Raw genomic sequence first — 27,523 nt, forward strand, 5'->3', positions numbered from 1 at the left:
AAATAAACAAATAAAAAAACTGTATATCTGGGGAATATGGTATGTCTACATAGGGTGGAATGGAGGGAAGCGGGTGGCACTGTGGTCTAAACCTCAGAGCCTAGGGTTTGCCGATCAGAAAGCCGGAGGTTCGAATTCCCGCGACAGGGTGAGCTCCCATTGTTCGCTCCCTGCTCCAGCCAACCTAGCAGTTCGAAAGCACGTCGAGGTGCAAGTAGATAAATAGGTATCGCTTTGGCAAGAAGGTAAACTGTGTTTCTGTGCGCTGCTCTGGTTCGCCAGAAGCGGCTTAGTCATGGTGGCCACATGACCCGGAAAAACTGCCTGTGGACAAACGCCGGCTCCCTCGGCCAATAAAGCGAGATGAGCGCTGCAACCCCAGAGTCGTCCGCGACTGGATTTAACGGTCAGGGGTCCCTTTACCCTTTACCTACATAGGGTGGAGGAGCCTGTCCCAAAGTTAATTCCTGTGAAAGCCAGTGTTCCTTGGACCACAACTTATGGTTGCCTAACTGAATTCCTGCCAGGTGATCCTCAGCTTCAATGCCCAGCTCTGGGGCTTGGAGGATTTAGGTTTGATGAGGCCCTAAGCTACTGAAGGTAACGGGGCCCTTTATATGTCCAGCTGTCCTTTGTCAACTACAAATTGTCGCCATTTTTTGTGTTGAATATATGGTAATTTATGGACCTAATAGGTATCTAAAACCATTTGCACATGCAGAATGTAGGCACCCTATACAAATGAGCAAACCAGTGATATTTTAGGGAGCAGGCTAGCAGCCGGGGGTCATTCTTTACATCATAGGCGCCTACACAACACAAAACACTGTTGCTGTATGTAGGTTTTATTTTATTTGTTTTTTTATCTTATATTTTGGAAATGTACATCCAGGTTTTCCCCCCTTTTTTGGGGGGGGTCACCAAGAGAGTGGGACCCTAAGCTATAGTTTGTTTAGCTTATATGTAAATCCAGCACTGCCTTAGGCGCTGTCTACTGCTGGCCTGTCAGCTCCCTCAGGAAGTAAGTGGTCCATGAAGGAATGCAGTCCTTGGGCTTAGAAATATTCCTCCACTCCCCTTTATGTATCTTATAAATAAAATAGATACATAAAGGGGGGTGGAGGAATATTTTTAAGCCCAAGGTCTACGTATTTATATACTACCCTCCCATGAAATATCAGGTCAGTGTACAGCAATTACAAGCACTTTGAATGATATCTGGAAATGAATAGAGGCCAGGGTAGCTGAAAAGCCGAACACTTGAGTCCTTTTCTAAAAAAAACAAAACTGCTTTGAGTAACCTCCTTGTGTGGCATTATATCATTTTAAATGGACTTGCTTTTACACTCTCTACTTTTGTGGTTTTAAAGGCTTTTTTAAAAAAAGCTTTTTTAATCAACACCACAGGGCAGGGGTCAGCAAACGAAGTCCCGGAGGCCGGATCAGGCCCAACTGCCTTCCGGATCTGTCTGGCGGACTCTCCGTGGATCGGCATGAGGACTCTGTTCGTTCGGGCTGTGCCATTTCCCCCCGCACCATTCCTTTCCCCCCTCTCCCACACTGCGGCAGCGCCTCCTCCCTCCCTCTTCCTGGCTTCTCCCCGCCCTGCCTAGAGGAGGGAGGGGGCTGGGCTGAGCTGGCTGAGCACCATTTAAGCAGCCCCTCTTCCCTCCACCGCCACTGCCCTGGTGCTCCTGTGGACCAGAGAGCAGAGCGAACAAACTCCCTCTGCCCACCCACGAGAAACAGCAGTGGCGGCAGCCCCTGGGAAGGTAAGCACAGCAGCTGGGGCTGGGGAGGAGGACTACTTGCCCCCCCTGCCTATTCTTGCAGCTCCCCCTCCCCGGTGCCGCTTCTCCAGCCTGCCACAAGGTCTGAGGGACAGTGGACTGGCCTGTGGCTAATTTTTTTGCCGACCCCTGCCACAGGGCAACCCAGTCAGAAGGTTGGCATATACCGTATTTTTTGCACCACAACACTCACTTTTTTCCTCCTAAAAAGTAAAGGGAAATGTCTGTGCGTGTTATGGAGGGAATGCCTATGGGTGGCATGCCTACAGATTTTCCTCCTCTAAAAACTACGTGCGTGTTATGGTTGGGTGTGTGTTATAGAGCGAAAAATACGGTAGTTAAATTGTTGTTGCTGCTGCATCAGGGGTTGACATCTGCAGGAAATTAGGTAAAGAGACCCCTGACCATTAGGTCCAGTTGCAGACAACTCTGGGGTTGCGGCGTTTATCTTGCTTTACTGGCCGAGGGAGCCGGCGTACAGCTTCCAGGTCATGTGGCCAGCATGACTAAGCCACTTCTGGCGAACCAGAACAGCGCACGGAAACGCCGTTTACCTTCTCGCCGGAGCGGTACCTATTTATCTACTTGCACTTTGACGTGCTTTCAAACTGCTAGGTAGGCAGGAGCAGGGACCAAGCAATGGGAGCTCACCCCGTTGTGGGGATTCGAACCGCTGACCTTCTGATTGGCAAGCCCTCTGTGGTTTAACCCACAGTGCCACCCGCTGGACATTACTAAGGCCCTAATTTCATGGGGGAGTTCACCAATGGCCTGAGATTCCACGGTGCAGCAACAACAACCCCGGTCACTTGCCCACCCCTGTGGGTAGGGCAATTTGACTCCCTCTAGCTTCTCAGTGCCACACTGCCTTGTGGGGAGGAAGACCAGTTGGCATATTGCCCTGGACTCTCTAAATCCGGAAAATGACCCTGATGGCTAGCGATCATTCGCTTATTTACGTCACAAGATTTACATGTGGCTTGATTGTAATAAACAAATAAATAACCTTGAAGCAGTTATCATTAAAATCTATGGCACAACGTAAATGGGCTGTAACTGGCAAGAGTATAGAGGACTGACAAATTACCCACCCAACCCAGGTTTTGTTGTTCTCTGGTATTTTCTGACATCTGCAATTCACATGGCACAGTAGTAGTTTCACCTACTACTCTGGAAATTGTCCCATCTCCCCCTACAGACTTTATCTACAGTACAGGCTTAACAGTCATTGTCAGACTGCTAAACTTGAATGCAGGAGAAGATAATTTCCAGATTTGCAGATAATTCCCAAATCTGCAGATGGAAGGGAAGGAGTTCCATCTCAGGGACATTCTAGGGTTTTGTTTTGTTTGTTTTTGCAAATGAACTCAAAATCCTAGTCCAAATAACCAGAGATTCCCCAACCCCCAACTTTCCCAGACATTTTAGATAGCCACATCGGCATGTTAGCATGGATAGTATTTCTTCAGAATCAGAATGACGATCACAATACTAATGGTACTACTTTTATTTCTGTATCAGGAGGAGCATTGCCAGGATACAATCAACATTATTGCCGTACATAAGCACAATGTTTCACAGGCATGTGTGTACCATCTTGTTGGCTGCATACGTGTAGCAAGCATTCATATAATCCAAAAGGCAAACAATAACTATTTACAACCTATATCCTTAGGAAAGTTAAAGCCACTTACATATGCTCCCTTCCATCTCTTATCCAAGCACTAAACTCCTGACTATTAAGTTTTATTTCTGAAGTCACTTGAACGCCAGTTTACAATCCAGTCACACTGAAGTACACACCTTAAGCCACTTCAGCCCCCATTCTGTAGGGGTACTGTTGTGGTCAGAAGGTTCTCTTTATCAAGACAGTTGGATCTTATGACCCTTGTCTTAAGATTGGAGTCAACGAATGCCGCTTTTGAATGGTTAGATGGATTAATGAATGTGACGGCTTTGGTCTGCCCAACACATGTCTTTGGACTGAGAGTGATTACTGGTGATCATGTGGTTACATATCTGTACCTGGCCTGTGGGGGTTTGTTTTTACTGCTCAGCAGAAGGGTACAAAACAACACTGGGGCGAATGAGTCACCCTGAGGTGAATGAGTGACAACAAATGAATACAGATTATGGTTGGCAAGTCATAACTTATGATGTAGGCATTTTCACGTCAACTGTAGCCCCCTTCATGCCTCATATGGCTGAAGTGGGGATGACCCCATGGACCTTACCCCACCCAGTCTGTCATGACCTGGCAACTGACACCATTGTACTCCACGTTTAGAAAAATACTTCAGCGCCAGGGATCCTTCTGAATCCCTTGCACAATTTAGAACACTGGTGAATCCGATGCTGTAAATCACACGGGCAGCCTAAATGTGTACAGGAAGGTCCCTAAGGTTGACTTTGCCATTAGGCAGAGTGGAGCGATTGCCTCAGGCAGCAAGCTGTTGAAGGACAGAGCTGTGTGCGCCACTATATTGCCCTGTGTCCCCTGTAGGTGAGCCCGCTGCCCTCAGATGGACTGTTCTACCTGCTGGTAGTGTTACAGTAAGGTTCAGTCGGCAGTCTGCTTGGCTTCTGTGTGAGGAATAGGGGAAGGGGGGGCATCTTGTCTTTCACCTCAGGTAGCATGTCTTGAGCTGGCTCTCCCCCATCACACAATAATGAAGGAAGAACAACAGAAGAGGCTTGTTTTGTCTTGCAAAATTGCATGAGGAATTCTGCCGCATTTCTCTACCTGATTAGAAATGTGAGGAAGTGTGGGCCAAACTCTCGCCGCCGGGCAGGCGCTTGGCAGGACAAAACAGACACCAATTAAATATGCACCGTGGCAAGTTTTCACATAGTAAGTCATTTGTATTCATCCTGCATCCACCATAAAACACGTGATCTGCTCAGGCAATCAGTTACAGGCATGGTAGCCACAGGAATTTTGTATGTGTTGGCCTCTAGTCGGTAGGAAACTGGCTGTGTGCATCATGTACTGGGTTCAACTTTTGCCTCCCCAGTGCAAAGGCTTGAAAAAAATATTTGCAGGGGCATAGCTAAAACTGCTTCTTCTGTACAGTGGCAAATGCATTTACCCAACTTGCCACAGGACAAGCATGAAGGCAAGCAATATTTTTCTTATAGCTACTTTTCACCCAGGTGACCAGATGTTGGCTAGTCCTGATATTTTACATATATAAAACTTCAAAAGGCACGCTAACATATATCTTAAGACACTGGTGCTAAGATTCTTTGTCATTAAAAAGAAATTTCAGAAGTAACATTTACATATGTTGTTCTGCAAAATGTTTAGGACTGATATGCAATGTCTTTTAGGGGCCAATACTTCAGTTTAACTGATAGTCTTGAAAACTGGCAAGATGCTTCGTGACTGGAAAGGAAGAATAAGCATTGTAACATTTACAGTATTATTTCCATTTGGTCTATGTTTCAAAACAATCCTGAAATATGCCTATTGCTCAAAGATAATGAAAATATATTTATATATACTTTTCATAAGATAGCAGCAGAAATACAGTTAAAAAAATAAAATCTAAAAAAGAAAATATGTCTCCTAATTCTCCCAGCACTAGCTTCCTAATACTCTGCAAATAATCTAGAACAAAATCATTTGATTCTCAAATGATTATATTTAAACTTTTGTCCAGTCTTTATTCCTCTAAGTAGGTCTGAAGAAGGAACACTTGTGGAAATTAATAGAAAGGGTCTTTGTTGGTTTCATTAGAACTACGCATGTCTCTTGTCAGTAGCTTCCTTTGTCTATTTTTGTTTCCTTATGTCCCATGCAACAAGTGTTTTTGTTAGGAACTATTTTTCTATATTTCAATGAGCTTGAAAACAGTACTGTAATTTTAAACAAAACATTTCTTCACTCCTTTTAATGTAATGTTTTATTTTCTTTTGCTGGAAAGAAGGCAATGAGTTTTCTAATTCTCACCTGCCTAGAAAAGTGTTGCATCACATTTTTATGTATGCTTGAATTTTGAAGGAAAAGAAACCATCTTATTTTTATGCCTCTTCAGGAATGCTTTGGGGTGGAGCTTTCCCTTTCTCTAGCAGTATCAATTCAGTTCTTGCGGAAGATGAAACAATGGGTGTGGCCTCTGAGGTTTCACTCTCTGTGACTGTTTCATTAGGTGGCAAGGATTCTTGTGCATCAAAAAATGTTTCTGATTTTTCTGTTGGACTTTCCTCATCCTGAGGTTTTTCTTCTTTTGGATCTGTTTCTTCTACTTTATCAGTTTCCCTTCCCTTTTTTGTTGGAGATGAAAAACCTAACTTGGGGAATCTAAACCACCCAGCTTTTTCAGTTTGTTTGGCAGTGTCACTGTCTGATGTGGATGGGACATCGACTTGTGTCTCTTCTTGAAATGGTTTTTGAACTTCAGGTTTGGAATCTGTGCCTGTGTCATCAACAGAGGAAGAAAACCCAAGACTTGGAAGCCAAAATTTAAACCTGCCAGAAGATCTCTTACTATCAGATTTTTCCTTTGGATCTGTTGTTGACTCTTCTTCAGCACTTGCAACTTCAGTTTCTTCGGTAATTTCTACAGCAGATTCAGACATCATTGAACTGTCTGCAAACTCATCAGAAGACTGTACTTCAACTGCAAATGCTTTCAGCTTTGTCAGCTTAGTAGTAGAAGATGCTTCTTCAATATGTTCTTGGCCTTTGTCTGATACTTTCAGTTCAGCAAAGCTGGTCTTTTGTGTTGTTTCTCTTGCCTTTTCACCTGAAGGTTGGTGATCTTTACTCTCAAACATTTCACTCGTATATTCTGTGGAAGACAGTTTGACTGGCATATCCAAGTTCACAAGTGATTCCTGAATTTTCACTTTTAAAAGAGAAAACCCATAGGTGGCAGTTTGAACTTCTGATGGAGGAATCTCTGATTCTCTCACTATCTGAGTTGAGAAGGATTCCTGACTTTCAGAATCGGAGGAGTCAAACGCAGATTTACCTTGTAGCTTTTTTTCGTTTCCTTCAAAGTATGGTCCTTCAATGTGCAGTGATGAACTTTGAGTAAATGTCTCAGTAGATGGGAGTTTACACTCAAGCTGTGTTGTCTGAATATCTGGTTCTGTCAGTGTTGTAATTTTAGCTACTGATTTTTGGATTTTACCGTTCATGGTGTCTATTTTTTCTGTAGGAAATTTAATGTTGAATTCCATTGGCCTCTGTATGAGTGTTGTGGTCTCCTCAAAAGAAGGATCTGTAGATGGCAGTTTAGTTTCCACTTGTGTTCTTCGGATGTCAGACAATGTTGTAATTCTGACTGTTGATTTCTGGATATTACAACCAATGTCTTCTACCTTCTTATCGAGGAATGTAGTTCTGAATTCTTGTTGAGGGGCACCATCACCATCTGTATCAGTAGCAGCACATTTCATGTGTGTTGTGTCTTCTGAAGTCAACACTTGTCCTTCAGCTACAGATGTGCTGTATGTGAACTTGGGTATTTTAAGTTTGTGAATATGGAAATTTATCTCTGAATCGTCAAAATCTTGTTTGCCCGTGGTGTCTCCTGGTTTCTCCACCAGGTCGAGTTTTCTACTTTTCATGTCAACAAACTCTTCTGCTTTTTGAGCCTGGATTCCAAATATCTGTCCTTCAGTTTTATCTAGTGACACCTCAGCCTCCGTTTTTGGTGGGTCAGCATCAACTTCTGCACTTCGTGATTTGGTACGCAAACTGCCAAACTTTGGCATCTTGAATTTTGATGATTTTGTTTTACTTGAGCCATCTGCCCCTTCTGCTTTCACTTCTCCTTCCACGGGCATATCTTTTTCAAAGCCTTCTATTGGGTACTCTATTATTTCAAAGTCTTCATCAGTGACCGAAACATCCATTCTAACTTCTGGTGGTCTAACATCAGGCTCTTGCAAGTCAGATGTAGCATCATCAACTTTCTTGGTGGTTTTTGTGGTTGACCATCCAAAAGAAGGCACACTGAACTTTGGCATTTTGAATATGCTTTCTTTTCCTTGAATATCCTTTTTGGGTGATTTTATTTGGCTCTCCTTTTCAGTCTTTGCATCAGGGCTTTGCTCAGCGACGTTTGCCTCTGTAATGACAGCATCAACTTTTTCCTCTGTTCCAGCCACAGTAATTTTAGTGGCATGTGTCTCAGCCACTGTCATGTCAATATCCACATTTGGTACACTGATTTCTGATGTGGGGGCAGTGGATGAAGTTTTATGTATCTGTATAATCTGTCCTTCAGCACCATGCTTAATTACATCAGCATAAGTTTTAGACCCCAGGGGACTTATTGTATCGTCAGCTTTTCCTGAGGCCTGTGAAAAACTGCCTTCCCCCATTAATGGGCCAGTTCTGAAGTCCTTTTCCTTCTGTATTGAAACTCCATCTTTTGTAATGTCCTCCTGAGGAAACATGACTTTGCCTTCTAAAATGTCCTGTCCAGAATACAATTCACTAACCACATGGGGAGACTGGGTTGCCAATTCAGGAGCTTTTATTTCTACTTCAGCAAGAGGAGCTTTTCCTGTACTGCCATCTCCTTCAGCATCACCTTTTTTCCCCTTTGAAGATGATCGGCCAAATGAAGGCATCCTAAACTTTGGCATTTTAAACCAACCTGGAGACTCCTCAGTTTGACTCTCTCCAGACTTTGCTTCATGTTCTCCTTGTTCTTTTGCATCCTGCTCAGCAGGGCTGAGAACAGATATGTCAGATACTTCGATGTCAACTCCGGGCAGTTGTATTTCTCCAGCTGACACCTTTATTTCTGCATCAGCGGATTCAGCTTTTACTTCCAAGGTTGGAGCTTCGCCGCAAAGTCTCTCAAAATCTTTTGTTGCTTGTAGATGAGAAACTTCAGTTTCCATTTCGGGTAAGGTGACCCCAGTCTCTGGCAATTTTCCTTCTGGAACCGAAATTCCAAACTTTGGCATTTGGAGTTTTAGCATTCTAATTGTGCCCTCCGCAACATCAGTTTTCATACTTCCACTATCCACATTGATTTCACCTTCAGATCCTATTTCTGCACTTTTCAGTTCAACTGAACTATCTATGGTGGGCTCCTTAATATCAACTTTAATATCGGTATCTACTTGGGGAGCTTTGATTTCCACTTTTGATGTGCCCTTTGGCATTTTTATGCATATTTCGGTTTCTTCTTCTTTCTGTGTGGTAAAACTGCTCTCTATATCAGGTATGTGTACCAAAGCCCCTTCTCTTTCCACAGTAATATCTGCCTCCACTTTTGGCAGGCTACCCTGCGATTTTGGTAGCTTTGGCCTGTGAAGGGAGATTTTGGGCATATTAAAATGAGGCCTTTTCATCTGACCTTTTTTTGTAGCTATTTCAGCATCTAGCTCCATGTGGACTTCTTGATCTTCTGACAGAACTGCTGTTAGTTCTGCATCAGTATCATCTGATAAGATAGTCAATTTAGGTTCTTCCAGAGGTTCCTTTGCAGTAGTTTTAAGACTTGCTTCCTTTTTAGGTGACCAATTAAATGATGGCAATTTGAATTTTGGCATTTTGAAATGCCCTTCTTTTTCTTCTGCATCTATACTTCCAGTCTTTATATCTCCCTCAAATTTAGCATCTTTTGCTGCAGCAACCAAATCTTGAGCCTCCGTCTCTGGCTGTGCCACAGAAAGACCCACTGATGGTAATTTTATGTCTATTGCTGGAATCTTCATGTCGGCTCTAGGGATTGGGGGCATTTTAATTTTCCCTTCGGGGCCGGTTTTTCCTGAACCAGCTAAGTCACCTTCTCCTTCAAGTGTTGGAGCCTCTACTGCAATATCTGCAATATCTGCAGTCGTTTTCAACTGAGGAACTTTTGCATCTTCAGATGGCAAACTAATCTCAGTGTCTGGAGTTTTTCCTTTAGAAAATGAGATTCCAAATTTAGGCCTTTGGAATTTAGGCCTTTTCATCTTCCCATCCATTCCTTCAGTTTTTATCTCTGTTCCATCTACAGAGATATCAGTGGACGGTCCTTCAACTCCTACTTCTAGGCCTTTCACCACAGGGACTTTAATTTCTGCCATTGTTTTACTAACATTATCACCAACATCAAGTGATTTTAATTCTGCTTCTGAAAGACTGGCATCAGGTATAGAAAGTTTGACATCACTTTCAGGTAAGCTGATTTCCATGTCCATTTTTGGACCTTTAAGTTCTGGTTTGGAAAGTTCTAGGCTTGGAAGATTAACTTCGGGCATTTTAATGCCTTTTCTAGAATCACTACCACTGATATCTGTATCCGGCATTTGTAGTGACATCTTTCCTTCATCCTCTATCGTAGATACTGTCATGTCAGCATGCAACTGTGGTACAGATATTTCTGCTTTATGACTTTTCATTTTTGGAAGGGATATCTTTGGCATGCTAAAATGAGGCCTTCTGATTTTGGTTTTCTCGCTGTCTTTATCAAAAGATATATGTCCCCCTAGCTCTTCAATGTGGACTTCACCTTCCTCTACAGTGAGTGTTAATTCAGATTCAATATCACCTGTTGGAACTGGAACTGAGGGATCTTCTAAATCTGCATACATATCAGTAGAAACACTTGCTTCTTTCTTTGGAGACCAGCTAAATGATGGAAGCTTGAATTTTGGCATTTTAAATTTGCTTTCTTTTTCAACAATTTCTTTTTCATAGCTTTCACGTTTAATATTTTTGCCTTCTGAATCTGGTCCTTGGATGTCAGCATCTGATTTTGGAGCAGAAATATCCACAGATGGAAAAGTGATCTCATCTGCACCCTTCGCTTTAGGAAGCGAAATTCCAAATTTGGGCGCTTGGAGCTTTGGCATCTTAAATTTACTGTCTAGGCCCTCCATCTTTGCCTCAGCACCATCCAGAGTAATCTCAGCAGAAGGTACCTCTATTTGTATGTCTGAAGCTCTAGGTTCCAAGGAAGTCTCCCCCTTTGGAATATTCACATCAGGTGCAGAGAACTTGATATCTGCTGAAATGTCCCCTGCCTTCATCTCAGGCTTGGTTACACTGACGTCCGGAAGAGCAATGTCAACCTTGGGGACGCTGACGTCCACATCGACTTTGGGACCTTTTATTTCTGGTTTGGAGAAACCCATGCTGGGCATCTTGAACTTTGGCATGTGTATTTTCATTCCGCCACCCTCGATCCTGCCTTCTGCATCAGGCACTTTAACAGAGACCTCTGCCTCTGGAATTTCCACTTTTGCTTTGGGAACAGAGATGTCTGCTTCAACCTTTGGCAGCGAGACTCCCACTTGAGGAGTCTTCAGCTTGGGAACTTTGACGCTTGGCATTTTGACATCAGGCATTTGAATCTTGCCCTTCTCAGCGACCTCCAACTCCACACTAGGTGCCTTCATTTCAGCTCCAGGCAATTTCACATCAGTCTCGATGCCCACAGAGGGCAGGGTCACTTCCCCTTTCACTTCAGGTTTTGAGATATCCACTTCCACAGAAGGTAAGGTGACTTCTCCCTCTACAGCGGCTTTCCCCTTGGGAAGTGACATTCCAAACTTGGGCATTTGGAATTTTGGCATCTTAAATTTACTGTCCGTACTATCCAGCTTCGCTTCAACTCCACCTAGATGGACATCTGCCGATGGTGCCTCGACATTTAGGTCTGGAGCCTTCAGTTCGAAGGAAGCCTCTCCTTTTGGAAACTTCATGTCAGGTGCTGAAAGGCTGGTGTCTGCTGAAATGTCACCTGCTTTGATCTCAGGCTTAGTTACACTGACGTCTGGAAGAGCAATGTCAACCTTGGGTGCGCTGATGTTCACATCGACTTTCGGACCTTTGATCTCTGGTTTTGAGAAACCCATGCTGGGCATCTTAAACTTTGGCATGTGTATTTTCATCCCTCCACTCTCGATTCTCCCTTCTGCATCAGGTACCTTAACAGAGACCTCTGCCTCTGGAATTTCCACTTTTGCTTTGGGAACAGAGATGTCTGCCTCAACCTTGGGCAGTGAGACTCCCACTTGAGGAGTCTTCATTTTGGGAACCTTGACGCTTGGCATTTTGACATCAGGCATTTTGATCTTGCCCTTCTCAGTGACTTCCAACTCCACACTAGGTGCCTTCATTTCCGCTCCAGGCAATTTCACGTCAGTCTCGATGCCCACAGAGGGCAGGGTCACTTCCCCTTTCAGTTCTGGTTTGGAGATATCCACTTCCACAGAAGGTAAGGTGATTTCTCCCTCTGCAACAGCTTTCCCCTTGGGAAGTGACATTCCGAACTTGGGCATATGGAATTTTGGCATCTTAAATTTAGTGTCGGTGCCCTCCAGCTTCACTTCAACTCCACCTAGAGCGACATCTGCCGATGGTGCCTCAACATTTAGGTCTGGAGCCTTCAGTTCCAAGGAAGCCTCTCCTTTTGGAAACTTCACGTCAGGTGCTGAAAGGCTGATGTCTGCTGAAATGTCACCTGCTTTGATCTCAGGCTTGGTTACACTGCCGTCTGGAAGATCAATGTCAAGTTTGGGTGCGCTGATGTCCACATCGACTTTCGGAAATTTGATTTCTGGTTTGGAGAAACCTATGCTGGGCATCTTGAACTTTGGCATGTGCATTTTCATCCCGCCACCCTCGATGCTGCCTTCTGCATCAGGCACTTTAACAGAGACATCTGCCTCTGGAATTTCCACTTTTGCTTTGGGAACAGAGATGTCTGCTTCAACCTTCGGCAGCGAGACTCCCACTTGAGGAGTCTTCAGCTTGGGAACTTTGACGCTTGGCATTTTGACATCAGGCATTTTGATTTTGCCCTTCTCAGCAACATCCAACTCCACACTAGGTGCCTTCATTTCAGCTCCGGGCAATTTCACATCAGTCTCGATGCCCACAGAGGGCTGGGTCACTTCCCCTTTCAGTTCTGGTTTGGAGATATCCACTTCCACAGAAGGTAAGGTGATTTCTCCCTCTGCAGTGCCTTTCCCCTTGGGAAGTGACATTCCAAACTTCGGCATTTGGAATTTTGGCATCTTAAATTTAGTGTCAGTGCCCTCCAGCTTCGCTTCAACTCCACCTAGAGCGACATCTGCCGATGGTGCCTCAATGTTTAGGTCTGGTGCCTTCAGTTCCAAGGAAGCTTCCCCCTGTGGAATCTTTATGTCAGGTGCTGTGAACTTCATGTCTGCTGAAATGTCACCTGCTTTGATTTTAGGCTTCGTTACACTGACATCAGAAAGATCAATTTCAACTTTGGGTTCGCTGATGTCCACATCGACTTTGGGACCTTTGATTTCTGGTTTGGAAAAACCCATGCTGGGCATCTTGAACTTTGGCATGTGCATTTTCATCCCGCCACTCTTAATGCTACTTTCTGCATGAGGCACATTAACTGATGCGGTAGCCTCTGGATTCTCCATTGCTGCTGTGGGAAGAGAGATGTCTGCTTGGACTTTTGGCAGTGAGACTCCCACCTGAGGAGTCCTCATTTTGGGGACCTTGACGCTTGGCATTTTGACATCGGGCACTTTGATTTTTCCTTTCTCAGAGACCTCCAATTCCGCACTAGGTGCCCGTATTTCAGCTCCTTGCAATTTCAAATCTGTCGCGATCCTCATAGAGGGCAGTATGATTTCGCCTTTCTGTTCTGGTATGGAGACATCTACTTCCGCAGAAGGTAGGGTGCCCATGCCATCTACACTGGCTTTACCTTTGGGAAATGAAATTCCAAACTTGGGCATTTGGAATTTAGGCCTTTTAAATTTACTGTCCATGCCTTCCACCTTTGTCTCAACACCTCCCAAATCAACATCGACTAGTGGTGCCTCAACCTTTACGTCTGGAGCCTTCAGTTCCAAGGAAGCCTCCCCCTTTGGAAACTGTACGTCAGGTCCTGTGAACTTCATGTCTGCTGAAATGTCACCTGCTTTGATTTCAGGCTTGGTTACACTGACGTCTGGAAGAGCAATGTCAACCTTGGGTGCGCTGACGTCCATATCGACTTTGGGACCTTTGATCTCTGATTTAGAGAATCCCATGCTGGGCATCTTGAACTTTGGCATGTGTATTTTCATTCCGCCACCCTCAATGCTGCCTTCTGCATCAGGCACCTTAACAGAGACCTCTGCCTCTGGAATTTCCACTTTTGCTTTGGGAGCAGAGATGTCTGCCTCAACATTGGGCAGTGAGACTCCCACTTGAGGAGTCTTCATTTTGGGCATTTTGACACCAGGCATTTTGATTTTGCCCTTCTCAGCAGCCTCCAACTCCACACTAGGTGCCTTCATTTCAGTTCCAGGCAATTTCACGTCAGTCTCAATGCCCACAGAGGGCAGGGTCACTTCCCCTTTCAGTTCTGGTTTGGAAACATCCACTTCCACAGAAGGTAAGGTGATTTCTCCCTCTGCAACAGCTTTCCCCTTGGGAAGTGACATTCCGAACTTGGGCATATGGAATTTGGGCATCTTAAATTTACTGTCCGTACCCTCCAGCTTTGCTTCAACTCCACCTAGAGTGAAATCCGCTGATGGTGCCTCAACCTTTAGGTCTGGAGCCTTCAGTTCCAAGGAAGCCTCCCCCCTTGGAAACTGTACGCCAGGTCCTGTGAACTTCATGTCTGCTGAAATGTCACCTGCTTTGATCTCAGGCTTGGTTACACTGACGTCTGGAAGAGCAATGTCAACCTTGGGGGTGCTGACGTCCATATCGACTTTGGGACCTTTGATCTCTGATTTAGAGAATCCCATGCTGGGCATCTTGAACTTTGGCATGTGCATTTTCATTCCGCCACCCTCAATGCTGCCTTCTGCTTCAGGCACCTTAACAGAGACCTCTGCCTCTGGAACATCCACTTTTGCTTTGGGAAGGGAGATGTCTGCTTCAACCTTTGGCAGCGAGACTCCCACTTGAGGAGTCTTCAGCTTGGGAACTTTGACGCTTGGCATTTTGACATCAGGCATTTTGATTTTGCCCTTCTCAGCGACATCCAACTCCACACTAGGTGCCTTCATTTCAGCTCCAGGCAACATCACATCAGTCTCGATGCCCACAGAGGGCAGGGTCACTTCCCCTTTCAGTTCTGGTTTGGAGATATCCACTTCCACAGAAGGTAAGGTGATTTCTCCCTCTGAAGCGGCTTTCCCCTTGGGAAGTGACATTCCAAACTTTGGCATTTGGAGTTTTGGCATCTTAAATTTAGTGTCGGTGCTCTGCAGCTTTGCTTCAACTCCACCTAGAGTGACATCTGCCGATGGTGCCTCAACGTTTAGGTCTGGAACCTTCAGCTCCAAGGAAGCCTCTCCTTTTGGAAACTTCACGTCAGGTGCTGAAAGGCTGATGTCTGCTGAAATGTCACCTGCTTTGATCTCAGGCTTGGTTACACTGACGTCTGGAAGAGCAATGTCAAATTTGGGGGCGCTGACATCCACATCGACTTTGGGACCTTTGATTTCTGGTTTGGAGAAACCTATGCTGGGCATCTTGAACTTTGGCATGTGTATTTTCATCCCGCCACCCTCGATCCTGCCTTCTGCATCAGGCACCTTAACAGAGACCTCTGCCTCTGGAATTTCCACTTTTGCTTTGGGAGCAGAGATGTCTCCCTCAGCCTTCGGCAGCGAGACTCCCACCTGGGGAGTCTTCACCTCGGGGACCTTCATGCTTGGCATTTTGACGTCAGGCATTTTGATTTTGCCCTTCTCAGACACCTCCAACTCCACACTTGGAGCCTTCATTTCAGTTCCGGGCAATTTCACATCAGTCTCGATGCCCACAGAGGGCAGGGTCACTTCCCCTTTCAGTTCTGGTTTGGAGATATGCACTTCCACAGAAGGTAAGGTGATTTCTCCCTCTGCGGTGGCTTTCCCCTTCGGAAGTGACATTCCAAACTTGGGCATTTGGAGTTTTGGCATCTTAAATTTACTGTCGGTGCCCTCCAGCTTCGCTTCAATGCCACCTACATCAATATCGGCCAATGGTGCCTCAACATTGAGGTCTGGAGCCTTCAGTTCCAAGGAAGCTTCCCCCTTTGGAATCTTTATGTCAGGTGCTGTGAACTTAATGTCTGCTAAAATGTCACCTGCTTTGATTTCAGGCTTGGTTACACTGACATCTGGAAGAGCGATGTCAACCTTGGGTGCGCTGACGTCCACATCGACTTTGGGACCTTTGATTTCTGGTTTGGAGAAACCCATGCTGGGCATCTTGAACTTTGGCATGTGTATTTTCATCCCTCCACTCTCGATTCTCCCTTCTGCATCAGGCACTTTAACAGAGACCTCTGCTTTTGGAATTTCCACTTTTGCTTTGGGAACAGAGATGTCTGCCTCAACCTTGGGCAGTGAGACTCCCACTTGAGGAGTCTTCATTTTGGGCATTTTGACATCAGGCATTTTGATTTTGCCCTTGTCAGCAACCTCCAAATCCACACTAGGTACCTTCATTTCAGCTCCGGGCAATTTCACGTCAGTCTCGATGCCCACAGAGGGCAGGGTCACTTCCCCTTTCAGTTCTGATTTGGAAACATCCCCATCTACCGAAGGTAAGGTGATTTCTCCCTCTGCAACAGCTTTCCCCTTGGGAAGTGACATTCCAAACTTGGGCATATGGAATTTGGGCATCTTAAATTTACTGTCCGTGCCCTCCAGCTTAGCTTCAACTCCGCCTAGAGTGACATCCGGCGATGGTGCCTCAAGCTTTAGGTCTGGAGCCTTCAGTTCCAAGGAAGCCTCCCCCCTTGGAAACTGTACGTCAGGTCCTGTGAACTTCATGTCTGCTGAAATGTCACCTGCTTTGATCTCAGGCTTGGTTACACTGATGTCTGGAAGAGCAATGTCAACCTTGGGGATGCTGACGTCCACATTGTCTTTGGGACCTTTGATCTCTGATTTGGAGAATCCCATGCTGGGCATTTTGAACTTTGGCATGTGTATTTTCATTCCGCCACCCTCAATGCTGCCTTCTGCTTCAGGCACCTTAACAGAGACCTCTGCCTCTGGAACTTCCACTTTTGCGTTGGGAAGGGAGGTGTCTGCTTCAACCTTTGGCAGTGAGACCCCCACTTGAGGAGTCTTCATTTTGGGAATCTTGACGCTTGGCATTTTGACATCAGGCATTTTGATTTTGCCCTTCTCAGCGACCTCCAACTCCACACTAGGTGCCTTCATTTCAGCTCCGGGCAATTTCACATCAGTCTCGATGCCCACAGAGGGCTGGGTCACTTCCCCTTTCAGTTCTGGTTTGGAGATATCCACATCTACAGAAGGTAAGGTGATTTCTCCCTCTGCAGTGGCTTTCCCCTTGGGAAGTGACGTTGCAAACTTGGGCATTTGGAATTTTGGCATCTTAAATTTAGTGTCAGTGCCCTCCAGCTTCGCTTCAACTCCACCTAGAGCGACATCTGCCGATGGTGCCTCAATGTTTAGGTCTGGTGCCTTCAGTTCCAAGGAAGCTTCCCCCTGTGGAATCTTTATGTCAGGTGCTGTGAACTTCATGTCTGCTGAAATGTCACCTGCTTTGATTTTAGGCTTCGTTACACTGACATCAGAAAGATCAATGTCAACTTTGGGTGCGATGATGTCCACATCGACTTTGGGACCTTTGATTTCTGGTTTGGAAAAACCCATGCTGGGCATCTTGAACTTTGGCATGTGCATTTTCATTCCGCCACCCTCGATGCTGCCTTCTGCATCAGGCACCTTAACAAAGACCTCTGCCTCTGGAATTTCCACTTTTGCTTTGGGAACAGAGATGTCTCCCTCAACCTTGGGCAGCGATACTCCCACCTGAGGAGTCTTCAGCTCAGGGACCTTCAGGCTTGGCATTTTGACGTCAGGCATTTTGATTATGCCCTTCTCAGACACCTCCAACTCCACATTTGGAGCATTCATTTCAGCTCCAGGCAATTTCACATCAGTCTCGATGCCCACGGAGGGCAGGGTCGCTTCCCCTTTCAGTTCTGGTTTTGAGATATCCACTTCCACAGAAGGTAAGGTGATTTCTCCCTCTGCAGTGGCCTTCCCTTTTGGAAGTGACATTCCAAACCTGGGCATTTGGAGTTTTGGCATCTTAAATTTACTGTCCGTGACCTCCAGCTTTGCTTCAACTCCGCCTAGAGTGACATCCGCCGATGGTGCCTCAAGCTTTACGTCTGGAGCCTTCAGTTCCAAGGAAGCCTCCCCCCTTGGAAACTGTACGTCAGGTGCTGTGAACTTCATGTCTGCTGAAATGTCACCTGCTTTGATCTCAGGCTTGGTTACACTGACGTCTGGAAGAGCGATGTCAACCTTGGGTGCGCTGACATCCACATCGACTTTGGGACCTTTGATCTCTGGTTTGGAGAAACCCATGTTGGGCATCTTGAACTTTGGCATGTGTATTTTCATTCCGCCACCCTCGATGCTGCCTTCTGCTTCAGGCACTTTAACAGAGACCTCTACCTCTGGAATTTCCACTTTTGTTTTGGGAACAGAGATGTCTGCTTCAACCTTGGGCAGTGAGACCCCCACTTGAGGAGTCTTCATTTTGGGAATCTTGATGCTTGGCATTTTGACATCAGGCATTTTGATTTTGCCCTTCTCAGCGACATCCAACTCCACACTAGGTGCCTTCATTTCAGCTCCGGGCAACATCACATCAGTCTCGATGCCCACAGAGGGCAGGGTCACTTCCCCTTTCAGTTCTGGTTTGGAGATATCCACTTCCACAGAAGGTAAGGTGATTTCTCCCTCTGCAGTGGCTTTCCCCTTGGGAAGTGACATTCCAAATTTGGGCATTTGGAGTTTTGGCATCTTAAATTTACTGTCCGTACTATCCAGCTTCGCTTCAATTCCACCTAGAGCGACATCCGCCGATGGTGCCTCAAGCTTTACGTCTGGAGCCTTCAGTTCCAAGGAAGCCTCCCCCTTTGGAAACTGTACGTCAGGTGCTGTGAACTTCATGTCTGCTGAAATGTCACCTGCTTTGATCTCAGGCTTGGTTACACTGACGTCTGGAAGAGCGATGTCAACCTTGGGTGCGCTGATGTTCACATCGACTTTGGGACCTTTGATTTCTGGTTTGGAGAAACTCATACCGGGCATCTTGAACTTTGGCATGTGTATTTTCATTCCGCCACCCTCGATGCTGCCTTCTGCATCAGGGACCTTAACAGAGACCTCTGCCTCTGGAATTTCCACTTTTGCTTTGGGAACAGAGATATCTCCCGCAGCCTTCGGCAGCGAGACTCCCACTTGAGGAGTCTTCATTTTGGGAACCTTGACGCTTGGCATTTTGACATCAGGCATTTTGATTTTGCCCTTCTCAGCGACCTCCAACTCCACACTAGGTGCTTTCATTTCAGCTCCTGGCAATTTCACATCAGTCTCGATGCCCACAGAGGGCAGGGTCACTTCCCCTTTCAGTTCTGGTTTGGAGATTTCCACGTCCACAGAAGGTAAGGTGATTTCTCCCTCTGCAGTGAGTTTCTCCTTGGGAAGTGACATTCCAAACTTGGGCATTTGGAATTTTGGCATCTTAAATTTACTGTCCGTGCCCTCCAGCTTAGCTTCAATGCCACCTGCATCAGTATCAGCCGATGGTGCCTCAAGCTTGAGGTCTGGAGCCTTCAGTTCCAAGGAAGCTTCCCCCTTTGGAATCTTTATGTCGGGTGCCGAGAGGGTGATGTCTGCTGAAATGTCCCCTGCCTTCATCTCAGGCTTGGTTACACTGACGTCCGGAAGAGCAATGTCAACCTTGGGGACGCTGACGTCCACATCGACTTTGGGACCTTTTATTTCTGGTTTGGAGAAACCCATGCTGGGCATCATGAACTTTGGCATGTGTATTTTCATTCCGCCACCATCAATGCTGCTTTCTGCATCAGGCACCTTAACAGAGACCTCTGCCTCTGGAACTTCCACTTTGGCTTTGGGAACAGAGATGTCTGCTTCAACCTTTGGCAGCGAGACTCCCACTTGAGGAGTCTTCATTTTGGGAACTTTGACGCTTGGCATTTTGACATCAGGCATTTGAATCTTGCCCTTCTCAGCGACCTCCAACTCCACACTAGGTACCTTCATTTCAGCTTCGGGCAATTTCACATAAGTCTCGATGCCCACAGAGGGCAGGGTCACTTCCCCTTTCAGTTCTGGTTTTGAGATATCCACTTCCACAGAAGGTAAGGTGACTTCTCCCTCTACAGCGGCTTTCCCCTTGGGAAGTGACATTCCAAACTTTGGCATTTGGAATTTTGGCATCTTAAATTTACTGTCCGTACTATCCAGCTTCGCTTCAACTCCACCTAGATGGACATCCGCCGATGGTGCCTCAAGCTTTAGGTCTGGAGCCTTCAGTTCCAAGGAAGCCTCCCCCTTTGGAAACTGTACGTCAGGTGCTGTGAACTTCATGTCTGCTGAAATGTCACCTGCTTTGATCTCAGGCTTGGTTATACTGACGTCTGGAAGAGCAATGTCAACCTTGGGTTCGCTGACCTCCACATCGACTTTGGGACCTTTGATTTCTGGTTTGGAGAAACTCATACCGGGCATCTTGAACTTTGGCATGTGTATTTTCATCCCTCCACCCTCGATGCTGCCTTCTGCATCAGGTACCTTAACAGAGACCTCTGCCTCTGGAATTTCCACTTTGGCTTTGGGAACAGAGATGTCTGCTTCAACCTTTGGCAGCGAGACTCCCACTTGAGGAGTCTTCATTTTGGGAACCTTGACGCTTGGCATTTTGACATCAGGCATTTTGATTTTGCCCTTCTCAGCGACCTCCAACTCCACACTAGGTGCCTTCATTTCAGCTCCTGGCAATTTCACATCAGTCTCGATGCCCACAGAGGGCAGGGTCACTTCCCCTTTCAGTTCTGGTTTGGAGATTTCCACGTCCACAGAAGGTAAGGTGATTTCTCCCTCTGCAGTGAGTTTCTCCTTGGGAAGTGACATTCCAAACTTGGGCATTTGGAATTTTGGCATCTTAAATTTACTGTCCGTGCCCTCCAGCTTAGCTTCAATGCCACCTACATCAGTATCAGCCGATGGTGCCTCAAGCTTGAGGTCTGGAGCCTTCAGTTCCAAGGAAGCTTCCCCCTTTGGAATCTTTATGTCTGGTGCCGAGAGGGTGATGTCTGCTGAAATGTCACCTGCTTTGATCTCAGGCTTGGTTACACTGACGTCCGGAAGAGCAATGTCAACCTTGGGTGCGCTGACGTCCACTTCGACTTTGGGACCTTTGATTTCTGGTTTGGAGAAACCCATGCTGGGCATCATGAACTTTGGCATGTGTATTTTCATTCCGCCACCATCAATGCTGCTTTCTGCATCAGGCACCTTAACAGAGACCTCTGCCTCTGGAACTTCCACTTTGGCTTTGGGAACAGAGATGTCTGCTTCAACCTTTGGCAGCGAGACTCCCACTTGAGGAGTCTTCATTTTGGGAACTTTGACGCTTGGCATTTTGACATCAGGCATTTTGATTTTGCCCTTCTCAGCGACCTCCAACTCCACACTAGGTGCCTTCATTTCAGCTCCTGGCAATTTCACATCAGTCTCGATGCCCACAGAGGGCAGGGTCACTTCCCCTTTCAGTTCTGGTTTGGAAACATCCCCATCTACAGAAGGTAAGGTGATTTCTCCCTCTGCAGTGGCTTTCCCCTTGGAAAGTGACGTTGCAAACTTGGGCATATGGAATTTTGGCATCTTAAATTTACTGTCCGTGCCCTCCAGCTTTGCTTCAACTCCGCCTAGAGTGACATCCGCCGATGGTGCCTCAAGCTTTACGTCTGGAGCCTTCAGTTCCAAGGAAGCCTCCCCCCTTGGAAACTGTACGTCAGGTCCTGTGAACTTCATGTCTGCTGAAATGTCACCTGCTTTGATCTCAGGCTTGGTTACACTGACGTCTGGAAGAGCGATGTCAACCTTGGGTGCGCTGACATCCACATCGACTTTGGGACCTTTGATCTCTGGTTTTGAGAAACCCATGCTGGGCATCTTGAACTTTGGCATGTGTATTTTCATTCCGCCACCCTCGATGCTGCCTTCTGCATCAGGCACCTTAACAGAGACCTCTGCCTCTGGAATTTCCACTTTTGCTTTGGGAACAGAGATGTCTGCTTCAACCTTGGGCAGTGAGACTCCCACTTGAGGAGGTTTTATTTTTGGGACCTTGACGCTTGGCATTTTGACATCAGGTGTTTTGATTTTGCCCTTCTCAGCGACCTCCAACTCCACACTAGGTGCCTTCATTTCAGCTCCAGGCAATTTCACGTCAGTCTCAATGCCCACAGAGGGCAGGGTCACTTCCCCTTTCAGTTCTGGTTTGGAGATATCCACTTCCACAGAAGGTAAGCTGATATCTCCCTCTGCAGTGGCTTTCCCTTTGGGAAGTGACATTCCAAACTTGGGCATTTGAAGTTTTGGCATCGTAAATTTACTGTCTGTGCCCTCCAGATTAGCTTCAACTCCACCTACAGCAATATCAGCCGATTGTGCCTCAACCTTTAAGTCTGGAGCCTTCAGTTCTGTTTCAAATTTGGGCATTTCGAATTTTGGCATTTTAAACGTAGTTTCCATGCCCTCTTTCTTAATCTCAGCAGCACCCAGAGACATATCAGTTGATGGTGTCTCTAGTTGTATGTGTGGAGTTTTAAGTTCCAAAGAAGCTTTGGCTGTCGGCATACGTATGTCAGTTGTTGCTATCATGACGTTTGAATCTTCTTCATTTTGATTAATTACTCCTTGGATGCCATCCATGTCTTTTTTTTCTTTTTCTGTTTGTTCGTTGTCCATTTGTAATTTTGTGTACATTTTTTCTGTGGATCCCTTTTGCTTCTTTTTTCGTTGTTTTGGTGGTGTTAACTGTTTTATTTGTACATCTTGTATTTCACCTGTTTGCAATATAGGTTTTGTTATCTGTGTTGTTATCACTGTCGTTTCTGATTTTTTTGTGATGGCTTTGGATTTTGATTTCTTTTCTTTCGTTTTTTTAATTGTTAATTCAACTTCAGGGTATTTACCTGTATGGTATGGCAGTTCAAATTTTGTTTCCTTAACATCTTTTCTGGGTTCCTGTATTTCCTCCAGTTTTTTCTCTTTAGCCCGTGAAGTAGAATATTGCACTGTTATTAATTCTGGGATTTCCTGCGCAGTATCATTTTCATAGTCTGTGAGAGGTTTGACTTCGTATTTTGTCCTCCCCTCTGGTTCTTGTTTAGTTCTGTGCATCTTGAATCCAATACTGGGGAATCTTAGTTTCTTTTGACTTCCTCTTTTAACTTTTGCATGAATTTCTTCTGGCTGAAATTGTGATTCTGTGTCTGTGCTTGTTGGGGAAATATCCGGAATCGCATGTTCGTATGCGTCTGACGTGCTACGAGATCTCCTTTGCCCCAGTATCTTTTTACCTTTTAATGACTGGAATTTTGGCCAGGAAAGTCTGTCCTTCTTGGATCTTTTTGGTCTTCCAACTCTTTGTTTTACAATTAAGTCTGCTTTATCTTCTTCTGTGAATGTCTTTTCTGATGTTTCCAGTGCTTCCTTCCCCTGAGAAATAGAATTTCCAAAATAAATGGTTGTAGTACTTATTACGTATGTATTTAATCCCCACCCCTTTGCATCTTCGAAATTGTTGAAAGCAATGTACATCAGAATGTTTAAATGAATAAATAGCAACAAGAAACCCCAAAACGATAAAACATACTAAATTAACAGAGAGACTTGGGCTGTGTACACATTACCAGCTTAAAACACAGTGGGATGATTTCCCTCTGCTTCATTTCAAATCACATTTGGACATCATCGCACACATCAGCATGGTTGGGTGTATTTCCCTTTAATAATAATAATAATTTTTATTAAAGCTTTTTCATAATAAAGGTAAAAGATAAAGGGACCCCTGACCATTAGGTCCAGTCGTGACCAACTCTGGGGTGCGGCGCTCATCTCACTTTATTGGCCGAGGGAGCAGGCGTACAGATTCCAGTCATGTGGCCAGCATGACTAAGCCGCTTCTGGCGAACCAGAGCAGCGCACGGAAATGCGGTTTACCTTCCCGCCGGAGTGGTTCCTATTTATTTACTTGCACTTTTGACATGCTTTCGAACTGCTAGGTTGGCAGGAGCAGGGACTGAGCAACGGGAGCTCACCCCATGGCAGGGATTCGAACCACCGACCTTCTGATCGGCGAGTCCTAGGCTCTGTGGTTTAACCCACCGCGCCACCGCCGTCCCTTTTTTTCATAATACAATGAGATAAAAGGTTGGATGTCTGCCCACATCAGTGAGTGGAGAGGGGGCATGGATGTCATCATATGGCTTACATTTTCAAATCAGACTGAAGCTGGTTAGGGAGAAAACACATCAAAATGCAGTATTTCTCAGGGAACTACAGGACAGATGTGACTTGTAGCCAACGTTGTGTATGCACGGCTTCACAAACCAGTGCTGGGAGGTCGCTGGAAGCAGAGCAAACAGGAGTGTGCACGAGTCTCCAAAACAACTGATTCACATTCCATAAAAGCCTCATGCTTCCGGGAATGTAAAAAGGTAAAGGGACCCCTGACCATTAGGTCCCTCTAGCAATTCAAGGTGACAAACACTTGCTGAAAAATATCATGTAGATAATACAACTTACTCAATTTTGTAGTCTTTTCCCATTCCCCAGTGATGTACCCCTCCTGAAACCTAGATGCAATGTTCCTAGCCGCTACGACACAGTGTGAAGCTGTTAATAAGAGAAAGTGTACTCCCTTGTGAAAATTAATTGAAACAAAGCATGTTTTCTATCTTACTCGTAATCCTGTACTCAAAACAAACACGAAAAATGAGTTGGTCATAATGGTGTCGGAAGCCTACAGCCAATAGAAGGAATAATGTGCTCGCCACAATATACTGAGGTTCTACGAAAGAGAGTTATTGCAGAGCTGGAAAAAAACCCATCCTGATGGTACTGGGATATTGCAGCAGGACCTAGCCCCCTGTCACACATTGAAAGTGGTGAAGAAATTCATGACAGAGCAGCAAATACAGGTACTTGATTGGCCAGGGAATTCCCCGGACGTAAATCCCATTGAGAACTTGTGGGCTATATGCAAAAGTCGCCTCCGTGCTGTAGACTGTACGACTATGGAGAAGCTCATTCAGGCGCTGATTCAAGTGTGGTACAGGGATCCGAAAATCAACAGTGACTGTTCGAAACTAGTAGACTCCATGCCAAACCGTGTTCAAATGCTGCTTAAAAATAGTGGAGGTCATATCCGTTACTAATGTGAGTTTTCTACATGTATATGTGAGTTTTGTACAATAAACTACATTGTTTGTTTCAATTAATTTGAAACAAGGGTGTATAATAAGCCTGCCCTGTGTAAGAGGACCTTGGTCTTGCATCCTCGCATCTCACAACTGGAGTGTGCATTGTGTTCCATAGGTCACCACAACCTATACTTATAGGAGACCTGCTCTGCTCCAGAGGAAGAACTGAGGGGGGAAGAGACTTTCTGCAGGCAAGGGCTTTTCCACCTGCCTTGTCGCAACCTCCATCCCCAAGAGCCTTTCCCAGACCATGACTTTGAGAACAGCAAAAGCAGCTGGGAAGGGAGGAGTTCAGGGATAGTTTTTAAAAACTGAGTTGTGTGTCCTTGTTTCTCAGTTTGACCCTTTTACATGGTTTTGTGCGTTTGATGTTATTTTATGCATTTGCTGTTACTTTATTGATTATAGATTAGTAATTCTTTCTTGGAACTGATAAGTGTAAACCGTTAAATTATTATCTGCTGATGTTTAATTTTACCGTTTACTATTGGATTATTGAATAGTGCTTTATCTGATATAAATTTCGTATTTTAAAGTTAATGTGACTTTTTTATGTACTATAGAATCTGATTGTTACTATTAATGCTTGATGTTTTATTGTTATTTATTTGTGTGTTGGAAGCCACCTGAGGCAACCTGAGGTGGGGTATAAATAAAAATATTACTATTATATATTATTATTATATATAGGCCATCTGCATATTCCTGCATTGCAGGGGGTTGGACTAGATAACCCTGGGGGTCCCTTCGAGCTCTACAATTCTGTTTCTGACACAATCATATTAGGATGTCTGCTCTGCACAATGTCAGAAATAGGCCCTTAGTGTGGCAGCACTGAACTTCTTCCAGTTATCAGACAGGTCTGGTTTTTATTGTCTTTTTTTGTGCCAGCTGAAGGCTTTCCTCTTTCTGCAAGCCTTCTAAGTGGAGGTTTTCATCCCAATTGGTATTTGAATTTATTTGGAATCACTTTCTATGTGCAATTGTTTCAACTGTCTTTACGTAACCAGCTTTTCTGTCTGTGGTTTTTATCGTATCATGAAATTGCTTTGAGATGCTTCATAGGAAGCGATTAATTCGGGGTGGGTGGGTGGGATACTTCTGCTCCAAGAAAGTGTTCTTAGGCACCATACTAATATGCCAGTAGTCTTCAGCTTGTCAAGTGCTGTGATTCACCTGAAACGTGAAGCTGCTGACAGGAGGCCTGTTTCTCAACCCCTTAACCTGGGGATCGGGCCTAGCATTACAGCAGCTGATCACACACAAACAGAACAGGAGTAGGCTCTGTCTCCTCAGAAAACAAAATGCTGTCAGCAGCACTGATGAGGCCAGGGCTCCACTCCACTTTGGTGCAAAAGGCTAAGACGTTGGATGATGCGAGTTGGTGTGGCTGAAATGCCTTTGCTCGCATGCATCAGCAAAAGGTTGATGCTAGACTGGGGACTCAACTATACAGCTGCAAATAAAATATTTTAAGTGCACTACACAAATGTGACACTAGATGGCGACAGTGAGCTATGGCAAATTCAATGTATTTCCCCCCCCAAAAAAAACTTTTTTTAAAAAAACCAACAACAAACGTTTTCACAGCATTTTTTAAATACGTGTGCAGATTCCACCTGGCTTTCGACATCATTCTTGCCCTCCGATTACAATATTCCTCTGCAATTTCAACGTAGCAACTATTGCAGAGTTTCCTGCAATTTATTTCCTCTCATTGGTTCCAGAAACGCAGCCACCAACTCTATTTTAACAAATTACATGTGCAGCAAACATTATACAGGCTGTATTTTGAAACTTTTTCATATTCTCCCAGTGTGCTACCCTTGCTGTTGTGGCGGCACGGGGTTGCCATTCTATGATTGGACTTGCGTTACTTGTAACGGTTCATTTATCCAGTCTGTATAACGTTTACATTGTTAAGATAGAATTGTACATTTATCCACTCAAAGGTTTACAGTGTCTCCAGGCTTTGTCTTGGCACCTTAGTATGTTTGTTGTTTGAATGGTTACAAGTCTATCTCTATTCTAGCTATTATTCTAGTAAATTTGGTTTTATACTTATAAGCCAGTTTGTGGTGTTGTTGTTTTGTTGTATTATTATTACTGTCACCACATTTGATACTTTGGATAAAAATGTGGCTTGCTATACAAAGAGCCATGTTCCTCATCAAAGTATGTCTACTGTCTACTGCTGGCCTGTCAGGTCCCTCAGGAAGTTGTCGATGAAGGAAAGTTGTCCTTGGGCTTAAAAATACCCCCTTTATGTATCTGTTTTATTTATAAAAGTATTTACATACTACCCTCCCATGAAACATCAGGTCAGTGTACAGCAATATAAGCACATTTAAAAAGTAGCAATCCTCACCCCCAAAAAACATTTAAATGACTGGCTGTTCAAGAATTAAAAAGTCTTCAAGACATTAACCTGGCCTTTGGTTCATTTGACTGACATCCCATGCCCTTTTAAAATGTGTTTTTTGTGGGGGGGGGATATTGGGA

General features: G+C 45.0%; 1 protein-coding gene and 1 long non-coding RNA gene across 8 annotated transcripts in view; one reads left to right on the forward strand and one right to left on the reverse strand.

Moving 5' to 3' along the window:
• The first annotated feature begins 1,594 nt into the window (after positions 1 to 1,594).
• On the forward strand, positions 1,595 to 27,088 carry LOC309531302. The gene is made up of 2 exons (XR_014219205.1): positions 1,595 to 1,772; positions 25,137 to 27,088. It is a non-coding gene; the product is annotated as an uncharacterized lncRNA (long non-coding RNA).
• Positions 3,283 to 27,523, reverse strand: part of AHNAK2 (AHNAK nucleoprotein 2) — a 61,490-nt gene continuing 37,249 nt past the window's right edge. The window contains exons 7-11 of one of the 7 annotated variants that reach the window (XM_082216343.1): positions 18,318 to 23,255; positions 17,295 to 17,594; positions 16,520 to 16,571; positions 13,658 to 15,088; positions 3,283 to 12,934 (exon numbers count right to left, since the gene is read on the reverse strand). In XM_082216343.1, coding sequence (XP_082072469.1) covers positions 5,814 to 12,934; positions 13,658 to 15,088; positions 16,520 to 16,571; positions 17,295 to 17,594; positions 18,318 to 23,255 — 13,842 coding nt within the window. In that variant the 3' untranslated portion in view covers positions 3,283 to 5,813. Of the gene's footprint in view, positions 23,256 to 27,523 lie in introns of all 7 variants that reach the window. The other 6 variants (XM_082216342.1, XM_082216340.1, XM_082216339.1 and 3 more) reach the window with 6 other exon arrangements.

This window comes from Podarcis vaucheri (genome assembly GCF_965113315.1).
Source record: "Podarcis vaucheri genome assembly, chromosome: 1".
NCBI classification, from domain to species: Eukaryota; Metazoa; Chordata; class Lepidosauria; order Squamata; family Lacertidae; genus Podarcis; species Podarcis vaucheri.